The 19505-nt window shown below is 49.6% G+C and overlaps 5 protein-coding genes across 5 annotated transcripts; 4 read left to right on the top strand and 1 right to left on the bottom strand.

Moving 5' to 3' along the window:
* Positions 1 to 621: 621 nt before the first annotated feature.
* On the bottom strand, positions 622 to 1960 carry STEHIDRAFT_111815 (uncharacterized protein; the record flags this gene model as incomplete). Its single annotated transcript, XM_007305105.1, has 2 exons — positions 622 to 1648; positions 1704 to 1960. 2 exons carry the CDS (start codon positions 1958 to 1960, stop codon positions 622 to 624), a joined length of 1284 nt encoding a protein of 427 aa, XP_007305167.1.
* Positions 1961 to 2826: 866 nt separating this feature from the next.
* STEHIDRAFT_111814 (uncharacterized protein) lies at positions 2827 to 4181 on the top strand (the record flags this gene model as incomplete). Its single annotated transcript, XM_007305104.1, has 5 exons — positions 2827 to 2885; positions 2917 to 2944; positions 3166 to 3485; positions 3563 to 3866; positions 3990 to 4181. The coding sequence occupies 5 exons, from the start codon at positions 2827 to 2829 to the stop codon at positions 4179 to 4181; spliced, it is 903 nt and encodes a 300-aa protein (XP_007305166.1).
* Positions 4182 to 7353: 3172 nt separating this feature from the next.
* Positions 7354 to 9038, top strand: STEHIDRAFT_111813 (uncharacterized protein; the record flags this gene model as incomplete). The annotated part of the gene is made up of 5 exons (XM_007305103.1): positions 7354 to 7592; positions 7642 to 7792; positions 7837 to 8147; positions 8207 to 8495; positions 8550 to 9038. The coding sequence occupies 5 exons, from the start codon at positions 7354 to 7356 to the stop codon at positions 9036 to 9038; spliced, it is 1479 nt and encodes a 492-aa protein (XP_007305165.1).
* Positions 9039 to 13132: 4094 nt separating this feature from the next.
* On the top strand, positions 13133 to 16469 carry STEHIDRAFT_157836 (acid protease; the record flags this gene model as incomplete). Its single annotated transcript, XM_007305102.1, has 5 exons — positions 13133 to 13167; positions 13929 to 14007; positions 14144 to 14330; positions 14408 to 14935; positions 15025 to 16469. 5 exons carry the CDS (start codon positions 13133 to 13135, stop codon positions 16467 to 16469), a joined length of 2274 nt encoding a protein of 757 aa, XP_007305164.1.
* Positions 16470 to 17266: 797 nt separating this feature from the next.
* On the top strand, positions 17267 to 18541 carry STEHIDRAFT_157835 (uncharacterized protein; the record flags this gene model as incomplete). The annotated part of the gene is made up of 4 exons (XM_007305101.1): positions 17267 to 17740; positions 17809 to 17916; positions 17982 to 18160; positions 18235 to 18541. The coding sequence occupies 4 exons, from the start codon at positions 17267 to 17269 to the stop codon at positions 18539 to 18541; spliced, it is 1068 nt and encodes a 355-aa protein (XP_007305163.1).
* Between the last annotated feature and the right edge of the window lie 964 nt (positions 18542 to 19505).

Here is a 19505-nt window from a genome sequence, read left to right as displayed (position 1 = left end):
ACTCACAATAGTATTACTCGGGGGTTTTTTTTTGGTGTTCATCTCTCTCGTCTAGCTTATGTCCACGTAGCTCGAAAGCGCCGTCACCGATATTGTTACAGGCGCGTCGAGCTTTCCGACAATATTTTCAGCGCTCTCTCTTCGTGATCCGAAATGGCTATACCTGCATATCAACTGGCTTGAAGGTATCATGTTCCACTGATTTATGTTCGTCGCTAGACTATCATATGGTTTTTTGGGCTGCTGCCTCACAATATACCTTGGCTAAAGTCATATTCCCACCTACCTTGCTGACGCTGAATGGCCGTGTTCAGCTACGCCTAGAATAGGCTTGGGCTCAAGTTAGGTGCAGATATGTCTCTCACGCATCGACTGCATGGCCTGACTGACGATTAGTAGAGTACATGAGAACACTTAATGCTGAGCGAGCTATTGTGTAGTATGTCTCAGTGCAGCACTAATTGCAATGTAAGTACTCTCGAAAAGGCGTATGCTAGTATCCTATTCTTTTTGCACACCCACGTGTATACTTACTCCATCCATTGGTGTCTCTGTTGTGAATATAACACGGAGCTATGAAAAGAACTATCTAAGCTGTACAGAGCCAATTAAATCCGTGCATCATATTTCCACCTCCCCCTGCATCCGTCTCATCCAAGACTCAACTTTTCGAACACTCTTCTCAATTTCCTCCCGATGCGCCGCGCTGATGTGCTCAGGCGGATCGTCTTTCTCTAAGGGATAAAGTGTACTTCCTTCCCCATATGCGCTACCTTCACCGCTATCCCCCTTGCTTCTCACCACGACGACATCAATGCCATCCTCTCCACTTTCTGAGGCAGTACGTAGTGGCGGCAAGTGTTTGTCTTCGATCAAGTCTATGTTCTCGACGATTTTGTCGGGCCACATGGTCTTCTCCCATGCGTTTGCCATTACAACAGCATGTCGCTTGAGCGTCAGGAGACACATTACGGCCCTCAAGTTGGCTAGATATGGGGACTCAAAAGTACTGGGGATGGTAGCTTGAATATCTGTAGCGTTCATTATGCCGGGTATGGATATACGGTCGATGACGCATGAGACATAGTGGGTCGTATTGTTATCCAGATCAATGAGGTCCTCGCCTGCGGGTGCATGAGGGATATGGGCAACAATTGTCAGGTGACCATCTCGGCCGCTGTCGTATACAATTCCAAACATGATCATCCATGGAGGACAGGACTTTTGCTCCAGAGGTGAAGGTGAGAATGAGATGTAGTGGTTACAATCGTCGACCGGGAAATCCTGATGTTCGTCATCGAGGTACTCGTACTGCTCATCATCGAGGGACTCGTATTGCTCATCACCGAGATTTACGGATGCGGGCTTCGGCCAAGGACGACGCCAGTTCTCAAGGTGAGCGTTTAGATGAGATCGAACGGTGAGGGCAAGGTCATGAAGCGGGTTCTGGTGACGATTAACGTTCCCATGCCCCTTCCCGTCAATCCCAATGATGAGAGCCGGGTGGAGGATGTCTGTTTGAAACCACGGACGTGATCGGGATCGTGCCATTCGATTCAGGAAAAGTGCGAAGCCAGGAACCAGCTGTTGCTGTGAGGCGTCTAGCGCAGTAATCTCAGAATCGAAGCCTGGATCAAGGTTCGGAAGTCTGATACGGTGTTTGAGTCAGATTATTCTCGACGAAACTATAGGAGAACACAAACCGCCTGAGTATCATTCCGGGAGTGGCCGCTAACATGCCCGTGATGGAGGCTTCGATATCCGTGCGATCACCAGAGTAAGTGATCATCTGTAGGACTGAAGGTAGGGACCGCAATGGATCGGCAGCGAGAGTGGCCTCTGGGGTATTCTTGTTGCTGCCATATGACAGAGATCGAGGAGCATGGAGGAAAAAATCGGGACCATTAAAGGACGGGTTCCCAATTTGAGACAGTATGGCCTGAGATAAAGTTGGCTTCATATGATTTTGTAGGTGCTGGTATATTTCCCCGAATTCCGAACGGCGTATAAGGTTGTATCGATACACGTAATCGTTTTTAAGATATGGCTCATCGGATTCAAGTTGTGGCTGGGTTGATATTCGGCGAAGTCAGCTTCTGAGAGATACAGAAGGAAAAAGACAGTATCCATACGGGTAACCATTCAATCGGTATAGACCATGGCCCGTGATTCGACCCCCAATGTAGCCTCAGACTGTCGATGTACGATATCTGGTCTCGACATCGTGAAGCTATCGGTGATGAGCTGAGGCTGTTGAGATCAGGGAAAATAGTCCATCCCAAAGGGAAGTCATATCCCGTCGACGTCCTAGATGAGCCAGGGGTGAGATAATACAGGAGGATAGAGATAACTTCACGTACATGACGTTCAGTTGCAGCTCTCACTCGTTAAAATCGTATCGTGCGGTGCCAGGTCTTGACCAGGTCGTTTCCGAGTCAGACAGAGTACCGGATGTTGCCGGTCGGCCAGTGAAAAGATAAGCGTTCTCCGTCTCGAAACTCTGAACAATATCTGACGCCAGCTAATTCTGAAACGGGCTGTTGTGAGTCTGTTTCAAGTGGCTACCGGCTTCATGATCCTGACAGTCCGGTCTAGTTACTGTGCACATTGAGACAGCCGACACGCTCCGCGATATCCGTCTTACACGTGTCACGAATCAAGACCCGTTCAATCCACAGGTCTCTCTCTTGCTGCGTAGTACTATTGTGTCGGATAGGTCTGTCACTATAAAGCCACGAACAATTGGCAACCATAGACATTGACACTTATTTCGCAGGGCCTCACAAGATCTCACTGATCTTCGTCGCCACCATCTGTTGTGTTCACATGGTCATCTCACAAACCCGGCCTCCCTCGCAAATGCGAAAACACGAACAAAATGCTGTGTGAGTCCTTTGTTGATAATTCAATTACAAGTACGCTCTCATATCGATACCTTGGGCTGGTAAGTGCACTTGTCAACGGCCCGTGCAAATGGATATTCTTGACACATACCAGTGGAAGAGTCGATCTGCCTGTCTGCGACAGTATCGCCGAGATACTGGAGCACCTTGACGTCATTGAATATCATACAGCAATCATGAAGCCTCTGAAACTTCCGGCTGATTGGAAGGCAAGTCCTCCTGAAGTTATGTACTTTCGCGATACTTACCATGACTTTATCAGTTGTCCTCTCGTCAGCCGTTCCCACTCCTTCGCGGGTATCTAGCATACCTTGAGCATCCCTGCTTAAATGGGAAACCTTACATCCAATACGTTGAGAGGTCCGAACTTGAAAAAGAATCGTATCCTTTCCCAAATGTCACACTTCATGAATTGCGAGATCACCCACATGGAATACATAGTGTTGAGTGGACTCTTTACAAGATATTATCGAGAGGGGGTGGAAATGGGGGAATCGATCCATTGGAGGCGGATGGGTCATGGACATTTGACTCTATTCTTCTCGACATGTGTCATCAGATCGAAACCTGTGACATTGAGATGTTAGTATCATCCGTAACGACTCCTTTCTATCTAATCGAGAATTTTCACACTAATCCGTGTAATTCTTTCGTCATAGTGCAGCAAGGGTTGACACTTGCAGCAGATCCGGTCCTTCCTTGCCCGCTTCTGCAGACTTTATCTGTCGACTTCGAGCCAATGGGGTAGCGCCTTCACTTGGAGCGAAAGTAGACTCTATGCCGATACTATTTGCGGCCACGCGTGTGGAAGAACTCCCGGAGTTTCCTTGCATCACAACTAGCGCCATCGAGTCCATCGATCCTGCCACATTTTCGCGCGGACACCAGCCTCTACTGGATATTGCAGTTTTATTCCAGTCAACACTGAACATATTTATCAAGTCAATGAAGGATTCTGATGATGTACGTTTCAGTCTCCCACCGTCGTCAGGATGACGCTGATATACTTGAATCCCGTTAATCAGTCAACACTCTCGCCAACTCCTCCCTTGTTTCTTGTATTCGGCTTACTATACAATGGACAAGGCTGCACGTGTTATGGCTTTTTCCCTGGATACAGTTGGACCTCCTCAGATTTGTGTCAATGGCACTTGTGCTGCTGCGAAGTTTGGAGAGATCACTCTGTATTCAAAGAGTGGACTGAGGACAGCCGTGTCAGACTTGTACTTCAATTGCTTATCATACAACGGCACATTCTGGAAGTCTCAAAAACCATGAGAAACCTGGTGGGCTCTCTGTAATATAAATATTATTTGCATATGTTGTCGTGTTGTTAGAGTCAGATATATGGATCGCTAATCCAACAAGTCTGTGAAGTAAATTTAGCAATAGAACCACGATGAAGACCTCTATATCGATAGCCTCTGTGATGATCATTACAGCTCTGGCCTCAGTATACTAAGTACCTTGCCGTAGGACAACAAAATTATTCAATCTAGATTGGAGCCGGAACGTCTACCGGACTGAAATATCGAGGCCGCCTATTGATTAGTCAGTAACATCGGACTGAAAACCGATGCACGTTCAAGCATATACAAGTTTCACTCCGATTACACTCTTTCGATTCTTCCATCTGTTTGATATATCAAATTGACATCTTAGTAGACAGTGACAGATTAAACCAAGAGGCGTGCGGTCGAGAAATCCCGGACATCTGAAGGTCGTCGCCTAACTCTCGCTTAGAGGGGGGGAGGGTACGGCATGCATCCGGGGTCCTTCAAGAAACAACAATTTCATAATATGCCGTTGGTTCAGACAAGCGGTGGCGAAAGAAGGAAAGTAGGGTAGCACGATGTGGCCCCGTAGTATAGGATTGTACACAACGAGTGAATCCGACTACTTATGGTAGGTTATGGGAGATACACGAAGAACCGTCATAAGTACAAAGCTTCGTAAAATGTCCAGTCCGTTTTTATGTGTAAGTACATTCAGTAATGGCGAGCCTGCTTGCTTGCGGGAACATCGGTTGTAGTAGCCGTAAAGGCTCGTGAACGCTTGCCGCCAGAAGGAGTGGAGGTAAGTATAGGAGAGCGTGGTGTTTCGCGGATATGGTCAAAATGAAGGGGAACGAGTGATATGTCAATACCACAGAAATTCGAACTGAAAGTCGTGGACTTCATCGATGAATACATAAAATCAGCAATCACATTGGTAACTTGTGTACCTGGTAGTAACAATTAGCGTTCCGGCAGACAATAGTCTTCTTTACTCATGATGATTAGTTGTTCATTGAGAAAACAGAGCGAATGTGGAGAAACAAAACGCCACACGTCGAGGCGTTCGCACTTTTCGAACTCCGCCACGTCGTCCCGCGCGGACTTTATGATCAAACGGTGAAGGATTACATGTCCGAATCAACGTCGCTCTTGCTATTACGATGCACGCTATTGTTCTGCTTGGTCGTAAGCATTTGTATCCGCAGGTCTATGTATCTTGGCGCCATGTATGACTCTCTCTTACTATCTTGATTCATGCACAACAATAAGCTTGGGTGAACGAGCTGCAGGCTGTTGTCTTGCCGTGCGGTGACTCTCTATATCCTCGAAAATCTCGGACTAGGCTCTCTGTTGATATATAATCTATGTGGTGAATATACTTGTCTTTCACCTGTGCTCCCTTCATCGCCCTCACATCGCCCTCACATCGCCCTCACGTTGGCACCCTCACGTCGCCCACAACTAAATTCGGATGGCAACTTTACCGGTTATCCTTTCACCCTTTTCTCAGCCTCGGATGTCCGACAGCCAGCCTGTGATTCATCTGAGTTCTGTTGCTCTACTGCATGCACCCCATACTTATTTCTAGTGAGCACATCATATCACAAACTCGTATTTTGCATCCTATAGCGCTATCTCACAATTGACATCATAGATGACAGACACGCTCGTCTGTGCATCACATCATTTGCAGCTGATGGCAACATACTACGTCAACGATCGAGCATTCCATATTCCACTGAGAAGGAAGAGCATGATTATAGGAAAGGTATGTTGATTGGTTTTTGGTTGACATACACGTACTATAACTGACTTGGCATGCAATACAGCGGTGATGGCGAAGATCGTTCTGAGTGAACGCTTGCTCAAATGTATCGTTTGTGCTCACTTCGACAAACCTCAAGTCTCTCATATGCTCGCCCGACTCCGCACAATCAGGGCCTGTCAATATGTTGTCCTTGACCTTGATCTCGCCACAGCATGGGAAACAGGAAGCTGCAACACTGATAGGACTATCTCCATGCCTGTGGCATCCTGGATTCAACTGTCAATGATCCCCGTGTGATTCCTCCTGAAGACTATGAAGCAACGGCCGAAGAGGTGAGGAGCAACAAACGTGTACCACACCCGGCGGCTTTGTGTATGGACGATGTGTCTATAGAGGATAAATTTGTGAGCCCGTTGTTATTATTCAAACCTCAATTTATCGTGGATATGCTGATCCTCCTACTCTTTGAGATCTTTCGTCACAGCTTCAGACAGGTGTACGTCCAGTGCCACGAGTACGGCGGACCGACCAGTGCCATTGTGGATGCGTGATCCATTGGAAGGAAAGAAGGAAGGTGCGGAGAATTCACAACTTTCCCATACATTCGGTGTTTTAAATCTACCCATGCCACTGAATTAATATAGGAATCTTACGGTGTACCTTTGGGCTCTATTCTGTCACCGTATCGAGCTGGAAAGGACACTGGCAGAGTTGACTGGGAGTTTCTCGTACAGGTCACTACTTCAAACTTCTACATGAATAATTTGGTACCCCTTTCTGCCTTTGTAATATGCCTACTTTTCTCTACTAAGTACACACAATCCTGTACTGTAAAAACTGATTCTCTTATTGCATCATTTCAGCCGTGATCACACCCGTTTCGTGAATATGTTTGGACTCGGGGAATGAGTGCCACAGTGCCACACATATTCTCCGCAGGGACCCCAGAGCACCGCTCCCATTGCCAATTCATTTCGGTGCTTCTTTGTCTTTTAGCCGAGCGCTGAGCAGTGTGCGGAATTCCTCGCCCGCGCACCTCTTGGATTAAACGACCATCAAAATTTCCGTTGCGTCGGCTTCTTCATCCGTTTGACGATCGGGGCTGGATCTGTACTCAAACTGTTCCGAAGTGGCCCTGCTTCCCGCTGGCGTTTCACTCTGTTGACTGCAGGTAGAGTTACGATTTTAAAAAAAATGTTATTGTTCCTGCACACAGTATCAAACATTGTGAGCGTTTATTATGGGTCAACCTATTGTATTATGAGGGTAAGCAGTCAGTGATGAATATTGATAGCACAGATGTGTGTATGTGTATATATACAGTCATTCTGAGGATAGAGCTGGTCACCAACACCATCCAATCGCATATTACTCGAAGCTCACTTCTATATATCTTCGCCTAAACATGTCCGTTTTCGATAACAAACCTGATACTGGAAGGCCTGGCGTCACTCCTGGGGGCCCCACCGATCTTTTTCAATGTCGGAACGCACACGCCGTATTTGTGGGGAAAATCCTGTATTATTATTATGGACCAAAGCCCGCGAGAGATACGATCATCTTCAGCGACGAAAGAGTACTATCCGCACCAAGTAAACGAGCTCCTACGGAGTTATCTGGAACTGCGAGGGCAATAACTGCAAGGTTCATCCTCCCTTCGCTTTGACCTCACGGTATATACTGCTAACCAAAGTCTGGATCATAGCAAAGCCAATATTGAAGCCCTCAAGAAGTTCGGTTGGGTATTTGAAACCAGTCAAACCAGTAGAATCACTACCGTCAAGATGTCCCGTTACAGTTTTAACAGGTGGCAGAAGACTCCATTCACTGTCCCGTCATGGAAAGTCAGTTCCTTTTACGATATTCTACTCTAAACTTTCACTGATAGATGATACAGAGCAAGGATGGGGCTATAGCTGAACTCGATAGTACCCTGGAGATTTATCAAAATGAATTCCCCGGGGCCATCTTACGTGGTCTCAGCGAGGATACCAAGCCTAATCCTGGCATGCCCATCCTGGATTACTCGTATCTGAATGAAGTTAACTACAAGAACCACAGCAATTATCTCGGCGCTATGAAACGTGTCATTTCCGCGTTTGCCTTGGCAAACCCAATGTCGGAGCTGGCGGTTCAACAAAGCTACGGAGCGATGATAAAAGGATTCTTTGAGGATGCTGGCCGATGTTCATATGGAGCGTACGTCGGATGTCATAATCTTGGTGGGACGCGCTCCTAATAGACGACTCGATCACCAGCGACAATGAACTAGATCAGCCTACTATCCTGGGATGTTTCGGTTCTCAGCCCAAAGCCGACTTACTCACTCGAATGGTGTTGGAGCATGAAGAAGGGCAGAAGTGGAAGCGTTGGTTCGACCCCGTGATTGCGGTAGGAGAAACCAAGCGCAAAGGAACCCCCAGTGTCCCTGCGCAGATGGCATGTTCACTTCAGCCTACTCTCCACGTCTTTATGGCATTGCTCGTAAAGCAATGGAAAGACAAACCGCAGAACACCAAGAAGTCCAAAGTTATTTGGGAGGAGATTGTACGTTAAATGATACCCCCTTGACAAACCTATAACTTATCACATCATTTACAGGAAATCCCAAATTGGATGTGGATTTGTGGCCTCGCCTTCGACGCAGACGGTGTAACCTTCCATGGATATCGGCCGGTCATCCGTGATAATGGCTATGAGTTCGTTTGCTGGAATATCTCGGAGAAAAAGTTCTCTACGATATTCAAGGAAATAAGAGACGTCCCTGATCCGAAACCGCATACCCGGGGTCAGATTGATCTCCTAAAGGCGTTGATTTGGATGTGGAGACATACATTAGATCTCGAAAAGGAGCTCAGAAACCTCAAGTTCGACCTACCCGAAGCATTCGAAGATCTTGGTAGAGCTTGGGACATGGACCCGAAGAACTTCAAGGAGGAAAGAGAGGCAGAGCATTTAGCGAAACGAAAGCCAAAGGAGAAGGCAGATACGGAAGCGGCGGCGGATGAGCTTACCGGGAAAATGGCGACTCTGACGGTCTCAGGGTCAGAATCCGGTGTAAGAGGGAAGAAGGAGTCCAAGGGAAAGTAAAGGATGGCGGCTTACTCTGGTCGAGTGAAACAGCATGCTTTAAACATTGTAAAAATAATATAAAGGAAATTCATCAGGTATACGATAGTGTATACAACAAAGAGGACGCAGAACCTTGGAGAGCCTCTGCCATGATTTCGGTCGGTGCTTACAGGGGAGCTCTTGTGAGATGTCGACACCATCAGTGCGACGATGAAGCACAGGAGGAGCACGGCCTATACTAGCACACCGCGGGGCTCAAGGTCCTTATTACGGGTATTCGCTAGAGAGCGGACCCTCTTATTGGCGTAATCCGATGAAGCACACGACCTGTCAAAATATTGAGGAGCCTGTGGTTTGTACGGGGTTAGAGTCGGATTTGAAAGTGAGTAGTACGACTGATTTTATGACCAGCAGGCAGAACTATTAATCAGAGGTAGATGCGTTTATTACTAGCTTTCGGGAAGTAGTCCAAGTCGAGAAGTATCGAAACAGCAGAAATTGTGCAGAAGAATATGTAACTGAGGCTTTCACCTACATAGTACAAGTGACCGAATGGCCAGCAAATGCTTATGACTGTGCATCAAGCGAAATGAGGAAGACGGATACGATGTTGCCTCAGTGAAAGGGCTGTAGTAGATGATAAGCGTAGCAGAAGCTTTTCCCTAATCATCAAGAAACGTAGTGATTGCAGAAGGTATAACACGCTGGTCAGCGGGATGCCGGACAGCTTTATTGTCGGCTCTTGGATAAAATAGCAGCAGGCAGTTCAGCGCAAATTATTACGAACTGTCGATCGTCAGAGTTCATAGAAGGCAAAGCTCGACGGAAGAAGGCGGTGAGATGAAACATGCTTCGATATCTGGATACAAACAGTCCTAAGCGCCGAGCGAAGAGAGTAAAGAGAATTCGAGTCCGCGTTAGGACAGAGTCACGACGATATCGGCAAGTTGAGAGCAGGAAGAGTTCACTGTCGTATAGAAGTGATCTTCACACAATGCAGCAGAAATAGACCCTCAAACTACTCTAGTGGACCCATATGACTGTACAACAAGAGGGGTAAGGAAGGCGGATACAATGTTTTCTCAGCGAAAATAGGCCTTGCACCATGACTGAACCACAGGACGTACCAGCTGAGGGGCATGATGCAACATGAGCAGATCGACATGCGTTGTACATCATGAAGACCCGTCTTCGATTTCATATAACGCTGCTCTCGACATTGTGGGTTCAGATCAGATAAATTCAACGAGAATAAGCGAAAATGCATGTGCATATGGGACGTAGAGTACGTACAATGTCTGACCCAGTTGTGCAAATTCTGCGGCTCTCATGGCACTAAGCCCCTTCAACACACCCGATCGCTGCAATGATGACCGAGGCAGATGAAAAAACATCTTAGCCATGTCCACCGATTTTACTGGCATTTTCCGCTAGTGACAATATTGTCGTCGACGTCGAGCGCGACGACGACTGCTTGCACCCCGTAAGACAAATTTGCACTTCTGGCGGGCCGGAAGCATTCCGACGCGCGTCGCGAGTCCGAAGTGCAAATTTTCGACATTATCGAGCATTTTGGTGGATCAGGCATGAAATTCATCAAACCGAAGTACCCAGAGACGATACTAGACAGTATATGCACCTTGTAGAATATTTTGAGGAAGAATGGAGGGGAACTCGAGGCGTGAAGTCGAATTTGCCCTACCGTAAGATTTGTATTACTGGGTCAGGCATAGTACCTGCAACGCGAACTACCAAGAAGTGACGATCAACCAAGTTCGATGGTGACGTCGTTCGACATTCCCAAGGGCTAGCAAGACCATGGAGCTACATGTAAGGAAAGGTATGTTGAATAAGCGGCGATGTTGAAGTGAAGTCGTATTCGATATCTGAATACAACGAGCCCTGAGCGCCGAGCAAAGAGTATGTATGACGACTGCGAATCCGAGTTCCCTTCAGGAAGAGTGACGGAGATATCAACAAGCCGGAAGAGTTCATCGTCGTACCGGAGTCATCTGTGGACAAGAGCAGTGGTGCAGTTCTCGGGAACTCGAGGCCGTGGCCTCCTCTGAACGGGCCTCGGAGAGATTCGGAAGATCTGAGAAGAAGGGAGTCAAAGACAACCACCTTTTTACCCCGGCGCCCCGCCAAACGATCGAGGAGAATTGATGGGATCTGAGATCCAAAGAGCGGAGCGGCCCCGACCAAAGCCCCGCCAGCTTACGGGTTCTTTGTCGTCGACGTTCCCCAGCTTCCGCTTTCCAACGCAACTCTCAACTACGCTCGTTACCGGCACCCGTCGCTCTTTTCCCTTCTTTTTATTCTTCATCTATCGGAATTATTGGGCGTCGATACTATCAGCGACGGACGATTGAGCCCACCGCCGGCGAGTTGAAGCCGTCGACGAACTGAACAGACGCTCTCGTGATCGCTTGGCGGGTGCCCCATTCATCGTTCCGCCGCAACCTCAACTTTTGAACTCGGACCATCATCTCCTCCTCCTACTCCTCTCTCAGTTCCATCATCTTATCTTGCTCCTGTAGTACCATTTCACGATCGTCAAACTATACGCACCGACTTGAACGAACGGGGCGCGGCTGGGCGTAGCAACACACATGACATCTCTACGGTCGAGATACACCTCGGCGTCTTGGAAGGGAAAGCAGCGCGCGTCTCAGTCGGATTCTGACATCTATCCCGAGGAGAAGGAGCGGGGATACAGAGATGTGAGTAGTCGAGGTCGGGTGGGACGGAGAGATGGACTGAGTGGGGTAGAAGGAGACGGAGGACAAGACGGCATCGTTTTACCACTGGATATGGTCGGCGGAGGTTTCTACGAAGCGTGAGTCCCCTTTCCAGAATACCTTTTTCTTTTTTTTTCTTCTTGCTTCTGTTATTTCCGTTCCAATCTCTTCTTTCAGTCCTTTTCTATCGTGTCTGTGGGGTATGCCGAGGCTACCGACCTCTCTAGGTCTCTTCGCCACCTTCTGTTTTGTTCTAGTCAAACGAGCGACTGCAGGCGCTCCCATCTTGTGATCAACACCGTTATCTTGTCTGTCTCTCGTTCTCACATCGGCCTCCCTCCTTCATCTCGAAGCCGTAGTCCCCTACGCCCTTGACCCTCGAGCGTCTATCGGGCATGTGTATACATCCTGCAGCCTGAGCGTGCACTTTCGCTTATCTTCACCGCTTCGACAAGGACGGGCTATTCCACAACTCGTGAAGCTGTGTTATGGTTCTCCTACTCGAATATGGTCGTGTTCTCGCTTCGTCCTCGCGTCCTTCCTGAGCGCATCCGAACACGAGCAATAGTGTTCGGTCATTTCCTTCGACTTCGTAGACCTTCTTGTGCTACTTGTCTCACTTGGGATCAACACCCAGCCTTTGCACCTACCCATCTGGGTACGCGACCCCTTAGGCTCCTTCATCTGACTTTTCGCCGCGTTCCGTACGGTAATTGTGGGGCCGCATCTTCGTTCACTTTTTTTTAGTGTCCTCCGAATCCTGTCGGCTATCGAAACCATCAGCGCCCGTCGTTGCTTCCTGTCAGTTTTATTGATATGCCTGCCGCCACCCCTCTTTTTCCTCGTGCAGTATGAGAGGATATTTCAGTCTGCGCTCAGATTCCTGCGATGTGCGAGTCGTGCTTCAGAATGCGTACTCGATCGTACGAGACTCGAGTTTGTTCACCATCGAGCGTACACAGGTCCCTCCGAGGAGCAGAATTCGGGCAAGCATTTTGAATACCATTTCTGCGGGAATGGTGGATCGTTGTGTTACGCTCCGAATCTAGTACGATTGAGGTGAACCTCGCGCTTGCGCCCTGACACTGGAGTTGGTTCATTACGACCTCTGCTTGTTTGACTGGTGTACCGCTGCCTTTGCCAAATACCGTGGAGGAGGCGAAACTGCAGTTCATCATTCAATGCTGCCTGTTTGCCTTGAAGTATCGCGGTAGCTGTGGACAACCAAAGTGGATGGCTGGTTGGCTGACTTAAACTATCTATCGATACAGTCTGCTGCTTTCGCGCGAAGAGCCACTTCCATCCCATCCCTTTGAAGAGATCGAACTTCTCAATACGTCTTGCTCCGGTCTCTGAAGACAGATCCTCCCGATGTCACTCGCGAAGATGCCTACTGATTGGAGCGAGTATGTCTTGTTTGCTTGATCGAATTGTGGCGCAGACGGCTGGCGTTTGAAATGTGGCGCTCTGCTTTGAATACCAGCGCTCGGACATGTTTTGAGATCGCTTGTCCTCTCTACACTCTTCCTCACAGATTCACGCTCTCGATCCAGATAATTCGTAGCTTGCAAGTGAGGGAGGGTGCATGGTGCGATACGTCCTATCTAAATTTGACGACGCTAGGCCGTGTTTAGCTGTGGGCAAACCCGTTTCGATGCAGACGTTTCAATGTTAGACTCGTTCTGCGTTGGTTTTACGGGATTTTATTTGCTTCGTTATGCCTTTTTCTGCCAGCTACGAGTGGTGTCGGTCGTGTTCAGTACAGATGTGGCGCGTCGTCTCAGGCTGAGCTCATTGCACCATCATCCACGTCTAACGGGAGAACATCCATATTCGTGCTCAATCAGCAGTTGCGAAGAACGTGATAGTTCAGCAGCCTTTTGTCGAATCTGTGCCACAGTTCGCTCCTTTTCAACGGCGGTCATATTGCGATATGTACTTGGTCGTTTATGTTCGGAGGTTCGTTCGGAGGGCGTGCTGCTACTTGACTGCCTCGTTCGCTTGTGCCATCGATACCCCGGCATGACTTCACAATACGGGCGGCTGAACGGAATAATGTATACACTCTTGGCTCCCGGTTTATGTTCTTCGTTGTCGTGTTTACTTCATATTTCCGATGCTCTGATTTGAGTCTGTATCGATGTGCTCATTTCTTTTTCTCTTTCAGCGTATACACCGTCGCCATCAGCGTGGGCCTTAACAACCAGAATATGAGCGTACAAGTAGACATGGGCTCTTCTGATCTCGTACGTTCCTATTTCGATGAACTTCACTCGTCCCCACGCCATCTATCCGTTCATTTCATTTATTCTATCCACTCGCCCACCCAGCCTCTCAGCGTTGCAACCCTGTGCTGACGCATCGCTTTCTGGTGTTATATAGTGGTTGGCATCAAAACAATGTAGCACATCCGCGTGCTCGTCAACAGGTGGAAGACTATACGATCCTTCAACAGCAACGGCCACGAATGTCGACTTTAGTATCAGCTATCTGGCGGGAAGCGTTACTGGACCTATATATTGGGATCAGGTCACGCTTGGAGGGTATACCGTCTCAAATCAGGCGTTAGGTACGTCTTGATTTTCGTCACGAAGGGTAACCCTCCTCTGTCTCTAATTATCGTTTCTTATTCCTTCGTACGTGCAGCCGCCGCCACAACAGTCGATTCCGAACCCCTCGAATACGAATTCGACGGCATTTTAGGCCTCGCTCTCCCCCTCAACTCCGTTATCGCCCAACAACTCCCAGCAACGACGTCAGACGCTCCCGACGGCGCCGTCTTCGCATCGAATCTCTTCGGCCTCGCACCATCCACCTCCGCACCCTCCTCCCGCTTCATCTCACTCTCCCTCGCCCGTCCCGGATCGACTTCCCCTTCATCTTTCCTGGGCATCGGTCGACATCCAAGCGAAATCTTGGACGATCCGAGTAAGGTGACTTATAGCAGGGTGTTGGCCGAAAGCACTGGGGAGTTCTTTTGGAGACTTAATGTGAGGGGACTCACGGTCTACGTGGATGGGGATGCGAAGGAGATAGATTTGGGCAGGGGGAAGAGCGGAGGCGTGTTTCCGTCCGCCGTCTTGGATAGCGGTGTCCCGGTGATTCTGACCAGTACGAGCATTGCGAACGGTATCTATGGGGCTTTGGGGATCGGACCGGCAAGTGATGGGAGTTGTGAGTCCGTCTTCTACTCTTTCTTCTCCGTTGAGGCTCGGGTCGTGCGAGCGGACATGATGCTGACAGACTATGTCCGTTTGTGGTAGACTACGTCCCGTGCACGACGCCACTCAACATGACCATCACCCTCGACGGCCAAAGCGAAACCACCCTCCATCCACTCGACCTCACCGCCTTCCCCCAACAAGCCGGTTCAACATCCACCACCGGCTCCTGTATCGGCCTCATCCAAACCGCCAACGGAGAAATGGACGACGCCAGCAGCGGTCTGGACGATTTCGTACTCGGCGTTCCCTTTCTACGAAACACATACACCGTCATGGCGTACGAGGTACCGGATTCGAACGGCAATTTTAATGCGTCTGGATCAGGAACGGGGACGGAGATGTTGAACGACGATATCAACCCGAGGTTGGGATTGCTGGGGCTGACGGATCCGACCAAGGCGTTGGAGGAGTTCAATACGGTGAGGGTGTTGAACCAGCCGTTGTCGAACAGCAATAGCTCGTCGAGCGGGACTGGCGCGGATGCTACCGGAGGGGATAAAAAGTTAAGCGTAGGACTGGACGTCCTGATCGGGTTGATCGGGTTCTTCGCGTTTTGTTTGGCGCTCTTCGGGGGGAGGTGGTGGTTTATGAGGCGGAGATGGAGAAGGGCAGGAGGGAGGGAGAGGGGAGTGGATGAGTTTGCGGACGGGGATAGAAAGATGGATGTGCTTGGTGGTGCAGCGTATAGGCTCGCGAGGAGGACCTCGGAGACTAATGGGGAAGATGAGCGCGGACATCTGAGCGAAGATACGCTGCGGGCGATCAGATTCGAGGAGTATAAGCGACGGACGGGGGTTTCTAGCTCGTACACCACGGATAGCGGGAGGACGCATGTGGGATCTGGGATGGACATGGAGTTTGGAGAGTTTGGGTACGAGGCGGTCAAGGCGAGGGCAAGGAAGCGGGATGGGAGCAAGGATAGGGCGGCATCGCACAATGATCCCTGGGATCCCAGGTACACTTTCGAATGGAGGGATACCTTGGTCGACGAGCATGCGCCGGTGGACGTGTCGCAATCGAAGGGCTCCGATGGCGGTTCTGACCGGGGGCACGAGGGTTCGATGGTACAGCGCAGATCGTCAGGCTACGGCTTTGGTCACGAACGATCTGCGAGCGACGTTACTATGGCGCGGGATGGAGGTGCTGGCGTGGCTGAGCCTCTACTAGCGCGAACGCGGGATGCGTCAATCATACAGATCCATGGCGAAGACGGGAGCGTAATCGCCAACATGGATTCATCGGTCGGAATGGCGGGCATTGGAGCAGTATCGGCCAGGGTAAGTAGTATGCATGGACGGACAGCGAGTGGTGGGAGTGTGGGGAGTGTAGGTGTGTTAGGTGGGAGTAGCGGTGTACGTCCTGGGAGCTCGATGTCGGGGAGGTTTGGGGAGAGTGTGAGTCCGGGGATGTTATTGCCGCCAACGCCATCGAGTCCAAGATTCCCGAGAGTTGCCCCTTCGCCGCCACCGCTGGACGTTCTGTGATATCGTATGCTTGCTTCATTATTTTCGCCTCCATGTCTATTTGTTTTTTGTGTCTCGAGAACCAGACTTTCCTTTTGCATTCTCCAACTCCCAATACCAACCATCATCCTTGTACAGTCTGTTGTTAGTCCTCGATGTCTTGCTCATCGTATCCATTCCTTCGGAACCCACCATTCATTCAAATTCTTCTGTCACGCATCTAATACCTCGTCGCTATCTGTCCTCACCTCACGGGCAACTGATCCACCCACTCGTCCTTTCCTTCGTCATCGTTATCTGTCGCCCGCATTCGCATTAGTCCTACTACTCATTATGCCTTTGTATTTATGTATTCGTCTCTGATCGTACCCTACCTTCACGTTCGTCTATCGCTGGGTCGGATTTGAAGTGCTCATAGCCTTTTTTTTCCTGATCATCACCGGCAGGTTAGAGTACGTTAGCATCTTGGTTATCCAGTACCAGTACCGTACTGAATATTTTCCTATTGTACGTTTTGATGTATGACTTGCAATGGGATTACTTACGACTCGCCCTCAAGTTGTTTGTTTCCAGCGATGACTGTAGCACGCAATGCACCGACAACCGGGCGTCCAATGATGGCAACATCAGCGAAGGCAGTACCTCATGCTTTCTTACGACCATCAGCGACTGAATTTCTTGCGCACACATCCACGAGTCAATATGAGAAAGGGCGCTGCTATGGCGTCCGAGGCGACAGTCCTTATACCTTGTCGGACAAGAAACTGTTTAGTTCCAACCTTTTTCTTCCTGCCTTCTGTTTGATCGTTCTTTCCAGCATGCTCGCACCTTTTCTTATTGCTCTTCTTGTGTCTGCTCTCCACGTCAGTTTCGCTCATCACCCACCATCTCTCCTCGACGCTCGGACGCTCTCAAATACCGCCCAAACCTCCGGCTTCAGTACCTTCGATCTCCTCTCAATCCCAGGCCCACAGTCCCGCACTTTTACCGCGCTTCCCACCATTCCTTCCTTATGCGCGTCCTATACCAGTTCCTCTTCCGAATGCACAGCGACCATGCAAGCTTTCAACATCACGCTTGGCGATTGCGGCTCGAGCTGGACGATGTGCAGATGTACCGACGCAGATATTAGCTTGGAGGAGGCGGTGGATCATCTTGCACGGGTACCGGTGGGACTGAGACGGAATGTTGGGACAGTGTTCATCATGAAGGATAGTTCTGCCCATGCGTATACTGAGGCGGGTGACATCCACTTCTTTGGAGTGTGTTCACAGAGGACCTGGGTTCATGAGGTGCGTTGCGTTCGTTTTTTGATCTACGGGGTGATGAGCTGAGGTGAGCCCATTCGTACGACGTACAGTCAACGCACGCATCAGATCACGGGCATTCGTCGTCAGAGGAGTGGATCAACGCCGTGGATGGTGATTCGTGCGTGCCGGATAGCTATGCTCAGAGCAACTACGTTGAGGTAGGAGCGCTCACATCTTTGAGTTTTTCTTTTCCTTTCTCACGTCGAGCCCGTATGCGTGACAGGACTTCGCACAAGTCAGCGTGCTCCAAGTCTACCAGCAGTATTTCGGAGAGCTCCCCACTCCATATACCGCCGATTGCATGCAAAACCAGCTTGCTTACATGAAGAACCTCTCGCTCTACGCGAACGATACACTCTTCGGCGAGACGTGTGCCTTCCAAGATGATTGGTCCAGTCCCGTGTGCGTATCTCTTTCTCGTTTCTGGGCTACTTACTCGTTTCGCTGATCTTTGATTGTACTGACTTCCCTTGCAGTCATACCGTGGCCCCACAGACGACGGCCGCTGACGCAGTGATATCAGGCTCGTATACAACCGTAACTACCGAGCTGACTATCACAGCGTCGTCCGGGGCATTCGGTGAAGTCAACGCAGCGACAGTAACGGCTTCGAGCAGTCCTCAGTCGACCTCGGCATCTAGCACCGTGTCTTTGGATGCCGCGACGTCCACACAGTCCACTAGCGCAGCGCTCCGTCAAACATCTACGACCACCGCAACAAGATCCGTATTGCTATTTGGTACCCTACTTCACGGGCTTACGCTCTTTTCACTCTCGTTGTAAGAATGTGGGCGCGGTATCTGGGGAGTTTCCTCAAGCTGCGTGGACGAAAGACCGGGGACAAATAGGAATGACGATTTCACGCTATTTATTCCATCATTATACCGCTCGTTCCATTGCTATGCCTTGTGAACTCCAATGGCTTATCTATTTATTTTTTGTGCAGGCGAGTTGTGCTTCCCATGTCATGTGTCCAGCGGCGACTCGTCTTTTGTGCCAATCACGACTTAAGCGTAAAATTTTCCCAATCTTATACCCGCCCTCTTTCATGCCAACTTCAGCCATTTTCCCACAACATGTATTCTCCGTTCGCTTATCCTAATCACTTTCAAGCATCTTTCATGGCAGGTCAAGCCCGTCTCCATGCCTAACCCGCTATCCTCCAAATCGAAGCCATGACGATTCCAGACCAGAATAAGACGGAAGTGAAACGATCGTCTGGTTAGTTTGATCAACAGGTGGCCGCCGAGCATCACGGGTGTCTTTTACTCTCTATCGCAAGGGCTTGATAGTATTCCTCGGAGAGCTCAAGATCGAGTTCAATGTGCGATACATCACCTGAAGAGATGCACTGGCATCTTTGCTCGCACGACTTTCATCAAAATATGTCTGTCTCGTCACCATCATTGCCGGGCAATGCTTATGACTCCCACACCCCGAGCTCGGATCTCATACGATTCGCGGCCTCCGAAGGCGTTGTCCTCCGTCTGCGTAACGTCGACAGATCCGACTTCAGTCGCCTCATCGACTGCATGCGACGCGCTCTATCTTCCCCTTCCATCCGTCTAGAGTTCAGTAGTGCACCAGAAACCAGCCGTCCAGGGATGATGCAGTTCCCTGCTAGTGCGTACACTCGATGTGGTCTGGATGCTCAGCCAAGGGCTGGTCAAACTCGATGGCGCGCGGCTGCCAACGATGCCCTTCTCGTTTACCGTACTGAATTTGCATGAAACCTAGAGTCGAGCGC

This window comes from Stereum hirsutum (genome assembly GCF_000264905.1).
Source record: "Stereum hirsutum FP-91666 SS1 unplaced genomic scaffold STEHIscaffold_8, whole genome shotgun sequence".
NCBI classification, from domain to species: Eukaryota; Fungi; Basidiomycota; class Agaricomycetes; order Russulales; family Stereaceae; genus Stereum; species Stereum hirsutum.
Note: the sequence above shows the minus strand (reverse complement) of the source record. Positions and strands in the feature narration are given on the sequence as shown.